The 13,583-nt window shown below is 39.0% G+C and overlaps 1 protein-coding gene across 1 annotated transcript; it reads left to right on the plus strand.

The window, feature by feature from the left end:
• The first annotated feature begins 107 nt into the window (after positions 1–107).
• Positions 108–13,213, plus strand: irf8 (interferon regulatory factor 8). Its single transcript, XM_057842900.1, has 9 exons — positions 108–202; positions 323–509; positions 728–911; positions 1,038–1,135; positions 1,205–1,262; positions 1,511–1,558; positions 9,475–9,870; positions 9,942–10,057; positions 10,141–13,213. The coding sequence occupies exons 2-9, from the start codon at positions 339–341 to the stop codon at positions 10,330–10,332; spliced, it is 1,263 nt and encodes a 420-aa protein (XP_057698883.1). The 5' UTR covers positions 108–202; positions 323–338; the 3' UTR covers positions 10,333–13,213.
• Positions 13,214–13,583: the final 370 nt, after the last annotated feature.

Here is a 13,583-nt window from a genome sequence, read left to right on the forward strand (position 1 = left end):
TCAGGCCGTTTCTTGTAAATGCCCACGGTTCAAAGAACTACACTGCCGTAGTAGGCGGGGCCTGTTGAGACTTAGTCTACGGCGATTGGTTGGAATCCAGATGACATCATACAATGTCGAGCCCATTCACAACAATAAACTTGACAGGGACGTCTGAGAAGCAAACATTTATTAACATCTCACATCTCATCAACGTCTCATTGTAAGTGGTTTTACTTTCGCTTTTCTGGATATTTAGACCTTCAGTCCTTCAGATAACTTTCAAAACGAATACTTGGGAATTTTAATGGTACTTTTTGCATGACACGCATATTTGGTTTAGGTGAGTCAACAACAAGATGTCAAACTCAGGAGGTCGCAGACTGAAGCAGTGGCTGATTGAGCAGATCCAGAGTGGACAGTATGCTGGGCTCCTGTGGGAGGATGGAAGCCGAATTATGTTTCGAATTCCATGGAAACACGCAGGGAAACAGGATTACAATCAAGAAATAGATGCATCCATTTTCAAGGTTGGTACTTTCAATTCAATTTTAACATAGGTTATTTTCCTGTAAAATTGTATGACAATTTTAATATGTAATAGTATTGTGATCTTTTGCACTACCTGTTTAACTCGTTCAATGCCATTAACGGTGATCACCGTCAATGGCATCTATTCACCAAACAATTCACTGCAGCTGATTTCAACTGCTATATATATTAAGTTTTGGCTGTCCACTTACTGCAGGCATGGGCCGTGTTTAAAGGCAAATTCAAGGAGGGCGATAAGGCCGAACCCGCAACTTGGAAGACCAGGCTGCGTTGTGCGCTTAATAAAAGTCCAGATTTCGAGGAGGTGACAGAACGCTCTCAGTTGGACATCTCGGAGCCTTATAAAGTCTACCGAATCGTACCTGAGGATGAGCAGAAACGTGAGTTTGTCATTTTGACATCATTAAGTTTAAACATCATGAAATAGTGTCAAATTTTCTCATATTATCCATGATCTGAAAATGTAGAAAAGTAGATTCTCAAATTATTCTTCCATTGTTTTACAGATGGAAGAAGCTCCATGCTGTCGGTGGCAACCATCAGCAGCTCTGGTAACATGGACTTGGACTGCAGTCCTACAGACATAGAAGGACTAATTAAAGAGGTCAAGCTCCTTCTTGTCATTGCTGTTGTCTTAGTGCTACTTTGTTCATATTTATTGTTGCTCATGCAGGAAGAAGGCTGTCGGATCCAGACAAGTCCCGAGTATTGGCCACAGACAAGTGCCAACGGTAAGAAAAGCTTGACAATAAACCACAAATGTATTCAAGAGGTGTGAGCTTTTCTGCTGTTTGTGAGATGTGCAGTCAAACTCTCCAATGGAAGAATTGACTAACATCCTGTTGAACTTTGCTGACGAAGATGATAAAGCTGTTGTTGTATAAATATTTCTGATGATGAGGCAACATAATGACACAAGAACATGTTGAGAAGACATTACAATGTGTCCACATTTTAAATGATTTTCTTTCATTTACAGCCTTCTCACTGCATCACGATCCGTTACCGTCTGGCACTTACAGCTCAGGTAATCATTTTGTGTCAATGGTCACACGTGCACTTTTAAAAATATATGAATGTCCAGTAAAAAAATAAGGATTTGCCAAAAGATCATCTCCTCTGCTCGCAGTAGTGGCGATATCGCTAGAATATTGTGCCCAAATATATGTTTATTTGTGTTTGTCAGCACTTCTCCTTTCTTGCGTTCAGAAGTGTGGCATACCCGAGATGCTTATTGTGAAGCAGCTTGTTATTGTACAGGTGCACCTTAGTCTTCCCTTGAGAAAATTTGCAGTTTACAGATTAGGCAGTCCTTTAAACAATTTCTGAGAGAATTAGACCTTTGCTATACATCAAAAAAGAGCTTTGATTTCAGATCAAAGCAAACGTGATCTGTTAATTAATGTCGTCCACCCACCGTGATAAGTGAAAAGCCGAAAAGTAGCGCCCCCCCCCCCCCCCCCCCCAATTATTATTATTTTTTGTGTATGTTCAATGTATTTATTCAGATTCATCATTGGAAAGAGATGCATATAAGACATGTTTTTTAAACTTTTTTCTTCAAAGTATAATTTAAAAAAAAAAAAACAAGCATAGGTATATATTTCAATAAATTGTTTTTAAGCACTTCAAATGTAATAATTATGATAAGTTTTAAACATGTTACGTCCCACCGAATTAATTTTAAACAAGAAAAAATGTAGACGCCCAGTCCATTTTTAAAAAACTGAAAAATGCTTGTCTTTATTAAATGCTTCATTGAGTGAATCCACTTAAGCTGCTCACTTACACACAATGAGTAGCCAACAATGTTGACGCATGCGTCACTTTGAAGTCTCGGCTTACCAGCGCCTCTGGCAAGATCAAAGCTTAATTGTTTTACACTCATCGTTAACTTTAAGGGGTATGAAAATACTAAGGGGCTGTGAGGTATCAATAGAACCGTTATGTGGCAAGATAACAAATATTAATAAAGTTAACAAAACATAAATCACATTCATGAGCAATTATCAAAAATAGATCAAAAATTACAAACATTACCGAAAGTATTCCGGAAACAGCCGAATGGAGCGGAGACGTCACAACAAGGAAACAAAAGGTCGTGGCAGGTGCCATTGTTGTTAATTGACGAGAGAGTTGCGTTCGTGTTTTATCAAAAAATCGCTAAAATGGTTCAAACTTGTCATGCTATGTCGTGTACAAATAGCCATTTGTCGCAATGTAGTACCCATGAGTTCCCGAACGCGAGAAAAAGAGCTGGACTACGCAGACAATGAGAAAAAGTTTGTCCATGCTAAGAGGGCTAATTTTGCAGATCCAGCCTCCGGCACGGTTTTGTGTAGTGCGCATTTTACGCCTGAAAGCTATTCAAACTATGGAAAAATGAAATCAGGTTTTGCTAAGAAATTGCTGATGAAAGCAGATGCGGTGCCCACTATACACACGCAGCCACCTAAATGTCCCGAGATATCAAGAAAGAGGACGGAGACTGGCTCTGTTGAGACCACACCAGGCTAACCAAAGGAGCGGAGCAGCCAAGCTCGAAATGGCCAGATTAATGGCCAGAGTGAGTACTCTTTTATAATAAAAAACATATCACGCATTGGATATAGGACTGGACACATGTGTAAATTATCGCTCGTAAAATATATAGAACAAATCCTCTAATCCCATTCATATTTGTATCTGTTGGGAGAGTGAAAACCTATGATAGCACAATAAATGATAATTATTCTATACATTCTTTTGCGGTCACGGTGTATCAGCTTCACAAAATGAAATGCAAAACAAACCATTCAGTGTTTCCCACGCGATATGTTGCCGGTGTTGCATTTGTGTGATTGCTCCCCTTAATGATCCTTTCATTAGGCTGCATTGGCTTTCGTTTGGGCTCAAATTGATAACCCAAAACACCAAAGAAAGGTTCATAACTCTCCTCGTCACCATTAGAAAAATGTTCGTTACGTCGGCTTCATCGCTGCAACTAGAAACAAAATTGTCCACCATCATCGCCGCCATTCAGTACTAAGCACTGAGCCCGGTTGTTTCCTTGTCGTGACGTCACGCACACAATATGCTAGATTTCCGGGATCTCGGGGGCGGGTCCTTTTAGCTTCACAATCGATCCAAATTTCTATCATTTTCTTGGTGTTGCGATGTGTGTAATTACATGAAGTGAATCCAAAAGGCATGCGTTTATGGATAAATAATGGAATATTTGCATTTCCCCAGGTGTTGTAATACCCTTTAATAAGCAACTCTAGTACACTGCCTGACCATCAAAGAGTAGTGAGAGGGAGGGAGGGAGGAAAGTAGAGTGAGACATAGAATTCATAACCTATTGACATGACACGAGAAACGGGGTGATTCGTAGGGGGCCTAATTTAAAAAACTTCAAATTCAAATATTTTCAAAACCAAAGCTGCTATCAACCTAAAACCAAAACAGGAACCTACCTTAGCCATACAGTATATGAGTTTCCATGAGCAGCGGCATAAAAAAATTCAAAGTCGTTCCATAATAAAATCCCAATTAATTATTTTCTCTATAAGTATACTTAAAATGGCTATAAAAGTCTCAGATTTTACACTTGATACACAAAAATCCCTAAATGCAGAGATAATCATCTGTATCTTCAGGATCAATAGCAATATTTAACATAAAAGTTTTTGACCAAAATAGCAACTTTTTTTTTGTTTGTTTTCAACAGCTAATAAATCACTCAATTTAACATCAGAAACTTAATACTTGAGAAAAACATGCAGAATCAATCATAAATAATAAGTAAATAGATCATTATAAAAATCTGTATGCAATCACAACTATATATATAATAGAAAATCCCTTTAATATCATTATACACTATATACTGTCAGTGAAAGAGGCTAGCGGCCACCAGGCATAAAAGGAGCCTTACTGGTGAAAATACTTGTGAATAAATGCTTCAATCACCGAATTCTTCATAGATATGGACGTAAAATAGTCTCGATTCTTGGTTAAAAGCAAAGAAACCATACAGTTAGAGTTTATTTTACGTATATTGACGAAGTACCATGCTACTATGTTAATGAATGAGACTAGTGGCCGCCTGGCGTGAAAGGAGCTTATCTAGCAAAAACTCTTGTGATTAAATGCAAAATCTCCGAATTCTTCATAGATATGGACGTAAAACCATTCTCGATTCTTAGTTAAAAGTAAACTAAGAGGCTAGTCACTTATGAAAATTAGCCGCCCCATGTGTAAACAAAGATGAAAATTCCTGCGAATAAATGCTTCAATCACGCATGCATAGTACGAAAAATATAATATTTACCTTGAATCCTCGAACAAATCACTCATGAGACAATTCTTCCTGTTTGTATGCGGTACAACTTTCGTAGTTAAATCCAATCGTAAGTAAATATAAGCTTAATTCCGACATGAGTGTTTGCCGTCTTCGGCTATTACTAAATGAAGCTCGGCTCCCTCTGATAAGGTGTCGCGCAAAGAACGACAAAGTGACACGTCAATAATGATAATGTCAATGTATGGACGTAAATTCTTAGATATTCTTATTCTAGAATTCTTCATAGATATGGACAAAAAACAGTCTCGATTCTTGGTTAAAAGCAAAAATACGTGCAGGTAGCATTTATTTCGCGTAAATATTGCCAACTATGGGGCTAGTCAGTTACGAAAATTAGCCGCCTCCAAGTGCAAACAAAGAAGAAAATTCCTGCTAATAAATGCATTAATCACTGAATTCTTTGTAGATATGGACGTAAAACTGTCTCGATTCTTTGTTAAAGAGCAAAAAAAAACAGGCAGTTACGCATCTATTTTACGTATATACAGTGCCCTCCATAATTATTGGCACCCCTGAAAAAGATGTGTTTTGTAGCTTCTAATATTTTTATTTTTTATTCAAAGAATATGGGACCTTAATGGAACAAAAAGAAAAAAATCCAACCTTCAATACAAGTGCATTCATTCAGTGGGGAAAAAATCCCACATAAAGAAAAAATTATTTGACATCAAATAATGTGTGTCACAATTATTAGCACCCATGGTGTTAATGCTTTGTACAATCCCCTTTTGCCAACAAAACAAGGTCTGGGGACTGAGATAGCCATGGGAGGAGCTTGATTTTGTGTCTGGTGAACCATTTCTGTGTAGATTTGGCCATATGTTTAGGGTCATTGTCTTGCTGAAAGACCCAGTGACGACCCATCATCAGCTTTCGGGCAGAGGGCAACAGATTTTGATTGAAAATGTCCTGGTATTTCAAAGCATTCATGATGCCATGCACCCTAACAAGGTTCTCAGGGCCTTTGGAAGCGAAACAGCCCCACAGCATCACTGACCCACCCCCATACTTCACAGTGGGTATGAAATGCTTTTCAGCATGCGCATCTTTAGTGGCACGCCAGACCCACTTAGAGTGTTTGTTGCCAAAAAGCTCAATCTTGGTTTCATCTGACCAAAGCACTTGGTTTCATCTGACCAAAGCACACGGTTCCAGTTGAAGCCTGGGACCGTGTGTATTTTTGTGTGAGAAGCATCATGAATGCTTTGACATACCAGGACATTTTAAATCAAAACCTGTTGCCCTCTGCCCGAAAGCTGAAGATGGGTCGTCACTGGGTCTTTCAGCAAGACAATGACCCTAAACATATGGCCAAATCTACACAGAAATGGTTCACCAGACACAAAATCAAGCTCTTCCCATGGCCATCTCAGTCCCCAGACCTTGTTTTGTTGGCAAAAGGGGGTTGTCCAAAGTATTAACACCAGGGGTGCTAATAATTGTGACACACATTATTTGATATCAAATAATTTTTTCTTTATGTGGGATTTTTTTTCCCCACTGAATGAATGCACTTGTATTGAAGGTTGGATTTTTCTATTTTTTTCCATTAAGGTCCCATATTATTTGAATTAAAAAAAATATTAGAAGCTAAAAAACACATCTTTTTCAGGGGTGCCATACCGTACCAATAATTATGGAGGGCACTGTATGTCGAAGAATGACGCGAATGCCGTAGCGGTTCCCATTCTCCCATTGATTTTTTTCATAACGCTTCAAAATGCATGCATGGTACGAAAATATAATATTTACCTTCAATCCTCAAACAAATCACTTCTGAGACAATCCTTCCTGTTTGTATGCGGTACAGCTTTCGTAGTTCTTCAAAAATCCAAGCTTGAATCCAGTTTAGACATGAGCGTGGGCCGTCTTCGCCTGACTATACTAAATGAAGCTCAGCCCCTTCTGATAAGGCGTGACGCAAAAAAATGACGAAGTGTCACGTCAATTGGTAATGAAGTCAATGAATAAGAAGACGCGATCTGGCTTGGGACAGCTCTTATATATTTATTTTATTTATTTATTTATTTATTTCACATTTATTTATTTATTTATTTTTTTTTTTAATTGGGAAAAAAAATCCGCAATGGATTGAGGTCGCTAAGTTTGAGCGCGAAGTAGCAAGGGATCATTGTATTTATTCCCCCCAAATTTTTGAACATATTTTTGAAATGGTTGACAAATAAACTCACACCTCGGAAACTGTCACTTCAAGTCTTACTTGTTAAATTTGTGTGTTGAGCATGTTTCTGTAAGCAGACACATCATGAACACCTAAAAGCTGAATTTGCTTGTTTTCTAGCAGGTTTCACCTTACCTGCCATAGATACATAGAAGTAGTTTTAAAGTTATTTGAAGGGGAAAAACTGCTTATCACCAAAAGCGAAAGCGAAAAACCCTTACAATCAAATGTAAGACGTTAAAAAAATGATTGCTCGTCAAGCATCTCTGCGTGATTTATTGTTGTAAATGATCACGCAGACTAGGTCTTAATAGGCCCCGCCTACTACGGCATTGTCGTTCTTTTAACTGTATGCATTTACAAGAAACGGCTTGACAGAAGTTGCTGCCCACGTCAGAAGTTGTCAGCCTCACATAACCTTGTGGTGTGGGGAAATTTTGTGGACCCTTGCGTTACCCACTCTGCTCTAGCAACTTAGCTCATTCACTGTTATTGACGACGATAGACGTCCAATCCATTTGGACAGGGAGGGGCTGGCAGCGATCAAGTTGTTGTCTGTGAGTTAATTTATAAAAATAAATTAAAGCCGTTTAAATTGTAGGATGATTGTTGATTTGTGATAATGTGGCAAAGTTCTACAATGGGGCAAATAAGTATTTAGTCAACCACCAATTGTGCAAGTTCTCCTACTTGAAACGATTAGAGAGGGCTTTAATTGTCAACATGGGTAAACCTCAACCATGAAAGACAGAATGCGCGGAAAAAAAAAACAGAAAATCGCATTGTTTGATTTTTAAAGACTTTATTTCCAAATTAGAGTGGAAAATAAGTATTTGGTCACGTACAAGCAAGCAAGATTTCTGGCTATCAAAGAGGTCTAACTTCTTCTAACGAGGTCTAACAAGGCTCCACTCGTTACCTGTATTAATGGCACGTGTTTTAACTCATTATCGGTATAAAAGACACCTGTCCACAATCTCAGTCAGTCACACTCCAAACTCCACAATGGCCAAGACCAAAGAGCTGTCGAAGGACACTAGAGACAAAATTGTAGACCTGCACCAGGCTGGGAAGAATGAATCTGTAATAGGTAAAACGCTTGGTGTAAAGAAATCAACTGTGGGAGCAATTATTAGAAAATGAAAGACATACAAGACCACTCATAATGTCCCTCGATCTCAAGATCTCACCCCGTGGCGTCAAAATGATAACAAGAACGGTGAGCAAAAATCCCAGAACCACATGGGGGGGACCTAGTGAATGACCTACAGAGAGCTGGGACCACAGTAACAAAGGTTACTATCGGTAACACAATGCGCCGCCAGGGACTCAAATCCTCCACTGCCAGACGTGTCCCCCTGCTGAAGAAAGTACACATCCAGGCCCTTCTGCGGTTCGCTAGAGAGCATTTGGATGATCCAGAAGAGGACTGGGAGGAATGTGATATGGTCAGATGAAACCAAAATAGAACTTTTGGGCAGAAACACAGGTTCTCGTGTTTGGAGGAGAAAGTAAACTGAATTGCATCCGAAGAACTCCATACCCACTGTGAAGCATGGGGGTGGAAACATCATGCTTTGGGGCTGTGTTTCTGCAAAGGGTCCAGGACGACTGATCTGTGTATAGGAAAGAATGAATGGGGCCATGTATCGAGAGATTTTGAGTGAAAATCTCCTTCCATCAGCAAGGGCATTGAAGATGAGACGTGGCTGGGTCTTTCAGCATGACAATGATCCCAAACACACAGCCAGGGCAACAAAGGAGTGGCTTCGTAAGAAGTATTTCAAGGTCCTGGAGTGGCCTAGCCAGTCTCCAGATCTCAACCCCATAGAAAATCTGTAGAGGGAGTTGAAAGTCCGTGTTGCCCAACAACAGCCCCAAAACATCACTGCTCTAGAGGAGATCTGCATGGAGGAATGGGCCAAAATACCAGCAACAGTGTGTGAAAAGCTTGTGAAGAGTTACAGAAAACGTTTGGCCTCCGTTATTGCCAACAAAGGGTACATAACAAAGTATTGAGATGAACTTTTGGTATTGACCAAATACTTATTTTCCACCATGATTTGCAAAGAAATTCTTTAAAAATCAAACAATGAGATTTTCTGTTTTTTTTTTCCACATTCTGTCTCTCATGATTAAGGTTTAACCATGTTGACAATTACAGGCCTCTCTAATATTTTCAAGTGGGAGAACTTTCACAATTAGTAGTTGACTAAATACTTATTTGCCCCACTGTATATGCTCAATGTAAAACTGGTTCATCTATCACCGTCAATGGCAGCCAAGACTTAATAAATTGTAGTAATATTCTGTGAATGACAGCTGAAAAGCACTTTTTTTTTTCATTTGTTGACTAACTAGTCTGTTTTTGGTCAAAGTCATTAGATTAACACGGTGGTATTTATTTATCCTGTAGCCTTCTCCCAAATGATGATCTTCTTCTATTACGGAGGCAAATTGATGAACAACACATTGGTCACACATCCCGAAGGCTGTCGCATCTCCCCGGCCCAGCAGCACCTAGGGCGCGGTACACCCTACAGCTCGGACAGCATGCAGAGCGTTTATTTCCCTCCTGCCGAACTCATCGAGTTTGAACGGCAGCGCCACGTCACCCAAAAGCTTTTGGGCCACTTGGAGCGAGGGCTTCTCCTGAGGGCCAATCAGGAGGGCATTTTCATCAAGAGGCTATGTCAGAGCAGAGTTTTCTGGAGTGGTCTGGCTGATGTGGGCTCACATTATAGCCCAGTGCCTTGTAAACTGGAAAGGGATTCTGTGGTGAAGATTTTTGACACTGGGAAATTTCTTCATGGTGAGACCTTGTTTGGAAGTTACAAAACTACCTGAAAAATATTTTCTAACCCATCACGCTTTGTCCTGTAGCACTGCAACTGCACCAGGAAGGTCAGCTTCCAGCTCCTGATCCCACGGTGACGTTGTGTTTTGGAGAGGAGCTTCATGATCTCAGCACTGCCAAAAACAAGCTGATAATCGTCCAGGTAAGAAAATGATACATTCCAAGCTTTTCTTTTTAAACTTTGCTCGAACGTAACAATTTGATGCCCGCCCCGTATTGCGGCAGATCACGGTGGTGAAGTGTCAGCAGCTGCTGGAAGCGGTGAATTTGCGGCGCTCGCAGCCGTGCTGCTCCAACATGGAGATGTGCGATGACGTCTCAGCAGAGCAGATGGCCAACATCTACCGGGACCTGTGCAGCTACAGTGGTCCCCAGAGGTCTGCCTGCTACAGAGAAAACATGCCCATTACCGCCTGAGGGTCAGCAAGAGCGCACATGCAACTTATTTGAAAAACTCTTCTATTCCCTCCAAACTGAGCTTATTTCCAAAGTTTAAATCTCCATTATTTTGTACATTGGTGCTATTTTTGTATTATATACAAAAATCAACTGGCACTAGCTGACCACAACATTTGATATACCTTCACCATCTATGATCTCAATTCAACTCAAACCTTTGTACATCGTTTGCTTCAAAAAAACATACAGCAGGGGTGTCAAACTCATCGTTGACACGAGCCACATTGTGGTTCTGGTTTCCGTCAGAGTGAAATTTTATCTGCCCACCCATATAAACGTATGACTGCCTCATGACTACATATACACAACAAAGTCAATGATTGGAACACCAAGACTGAAATTTAGGGTTGGAAGTAGAAAGCTGGTATAAATCGATTGGCATTTTCATTCATTTTCACTATATTACTGATAAATACAGTAGTTAAGCAGTTCATTCATACATTATTGCCAACAACTGTGCTTAAAGGGGAAGTTCAGAATTTTTGACATTAGGCTTCAAATTAGCGAGGGTTTAATTAGTCAGTGGAGTTGGTTTCAACAAATTCCGTGCAGTTTGTTAGTTATTTGTTAGTTTCAGGGCTCCGGAGTGGCTAAGCTAGTGCGAGTCAATGGGTTTTGCTAACATGCCAATTAAAAACGATATTAACAGATCTAACAGTTCAAACAAAGCCATGTCGTGGTCAAAGACTTAACACTACAGGGCGTCAGGGTGAAATCAGCGGTGAAAAAAGCGATGTGACGTCACTCCATCCTGCTTCCCTAAACAGCCTGTTCCCTGCAGAGCTGCTGGATTACAAACGTTGCTGTTCATACTTCAATTATTGACATGCAATGGTAAGTTTTAATAACTTTATCTTGAAAACAGAGCCAACAGTATTGATTGCATGGGTCATCGGCGATTCTCATGCATGCACATGTTGTTTTTTTATTGGCACGGAATTTGTTGAAACCATCTCCACCAACTAATTAAACCCCGCTAACTCGAAGATTAAGCCTAATGTCAAAAAATTCTGAACCACCCCATTAAGTGTGGAGCAGAGTTTTGTCAGCTAACAAAATTATTTTAGAATAATAATATCAATAAATCAAGGGTGTAGGTTTGGGCTCAACATGAGTAAGGACGATATAACAGCATAACATGCATGTACACTTTTTGCTGGGGAAGGGACATTAATAAGACCAAACAGATTGGGTAAACGGGGGTCAGGGCAACATTTTTCACGAATATGAACTTAATTAATTGATAGGCTAACTGATCATTGCAAAATAAATCTTTATTGAGTTATAACAGTGCTTCTCAATTATTTTCTGTAACGCCCCTCATAGGCGCTCATGTGCTGGTCCTCATGGTCAACACAGTTTTCAAAAAACAACCGCTTTTGTCCACCAGCATCACTAAAATCGACCAAAACTGAAAAGTTACCAAGTGTTGCTTTAAGACCACATAAACAAACCAAAAAAAAAAAAAAAAAAGGGTAGAAGGGGGTAAACCTCGGATCAATACATTTCTCACAGTTTAATTAACGTTAACAGCAGAAAATTCATACAAAGTGGAGGACACTTCCCTCTAAACAGCTTCCTACTCGAGTTTTATAGGTTAGCAAATTCACACAGTTTAATGTTATGCAAACTCTGATGCAGGTTGTAGCAAAATTTCCATAGCAAAATTAGTGATGTGTTCCCCACCTCCATAACAGTGACATCTTATTTACATTACTTAGAGTGGCTGCTGCTGGCTGAAAATCTTTGAAGGGGGCGGATAAGGCGGCATGTTGGTGACATGTATTTTTGTCGGGTCAGTGGATGGGTGCGGGGTGTGTCATCAGCCAATCAAATGTGAGTTTGGGGGGGGGGGTGGACTAGCACGTTCAGCAAGTGAAAAAGGGGTAAATATAAGTCTGAACATAATGAAAATAATTCACTTAATGGTTGGGTCAATTGTATCCTTACAACAGATGGGAAGGCAATCTAAATTACCTATATAACTGAACTCATTATAAAATGCAACTAAGATTGCTTAAAAGTTGGTGGGGACAATTTGAGAATCCTGAAAAGTTGGTAGTGTTATGTCCCTACCGTCCCTATGCAAACCTACGCCCTTGCAATAAATGTAAAAATCCTCAAAGTTACTGATTGCACTGGTGGAAGTAGATGAAAAATGGTCTTACACAATTTATTATTTTAGGGGTTTAAAGAGCAGTCAGGAGGTGTGGTATCTGCTTTTGTTAGTCATTCTTTTTTTTAAAAAACTGATGCCTTGTTTTCAAAATTAGAAGCAAGTAAAATTGTTCCATTCAAGAACGATTCCATTGATTTTAAAACATGTACTGGTAAAAAATGCTTACAATATCTCAATGTTTTTGAAAGTGCTGACAATTTGAAAAGTTGCTATTTTAGCAAAAAACCATGAAGCTCCTGCGCATGGTTTGCTTTTACGGCCACACAAAATCATGTGGCGGACCGCTTATGTCCTCCAGACCTTGAGTTTGACACCTTTGTTTGATAATAGAGATAATAATAATAATAGATAAGATGGATAATAATAATGTTCACATTTGAATTTTAGAGAACCAATCCTTCAACAATGTTTGAAGAGTTGTGTGAAATGCACTTTGTATATATAATTTAAACTTGATTTCAGCTCATTTAAACTGCCCCAAAAGTCCACCCTGTTTTACCAATGGGGCGATGTGTGACACACATTCGTTTCAATATTTTAAAGAATTCATGGTCCTTACTACTGTGCTCTGAATGTAAAACTTATTTGGAGAATTAACCAAATTTTATTGCTGTGATTTAATGGCATATTAGAGATAGGTTTTACTATCATTATGCTTTTTTGTACCATTTTTACTGTTTTTTTTTTTTTTTTTTTTATTATTATTAAAATTGTACTTCAATGAACTGCTCTCGATATTTTGTAATTATATTAAGTGTTTGCAAATTTCAAAGCAGATTAAACAATTATGTATTGTTACATTTCTATAATGTAACATGTGTTCCATATTTGACATATGAAGAAATCAACATGCAAATCCTGAATACAACCTGTATTTACATTGCAGAAAAGCGAATAGGACTTACTACTCAATTAAGATCCCTCCTATACATTATATATAAAATACAATGTACTTAAATTCCAAGATTTGATAGTTTTCCAATGTACAAGGCTAATAAAAAATATAAATATTGAATTTAAATTTGGGGGG

Source organism: Corythoichthys intestinalis, chromosome 1 (assembly GCF_030265065.1).
Source record: "Corythoichthys intestinalis isolate RoL2023-P3 chromosome 1, ASM3026506v1, whole genome shotgun sequence".
Classification (NCBI taxonomy): Eukaryota; Metazoa; Chordata; class Actinopteri; order Syngnathiformes; family Syngnathidae; genus Corythoichthys; species Corythoichthys intestinalis.

Excerpts from the sequence above, each read along its gene's own strand:
- irf8 (XM_057842900.1), top strand. The coding sequence starts at position 339 with ATGTCAAACTCAGGAGGTCGCAGACTGAAGCAGTGGCTGATTGAGCAG. Across the intron at positions 510-727 it reads TAGATGCATCCATTTTCAAG|GCATGGGCCGTGTTTAAAGG; the intron begins GTTGGTACTTTC and ends CACTTACTGCAG. Across the intron at positions 912-1,037 it reads ACCTGAGGATGAGCAGAAAC|ATGGAAGAAGCTCCATGCTG; the intron begins GTGAGTTTGTCA and ends ATTGTTTTACAG.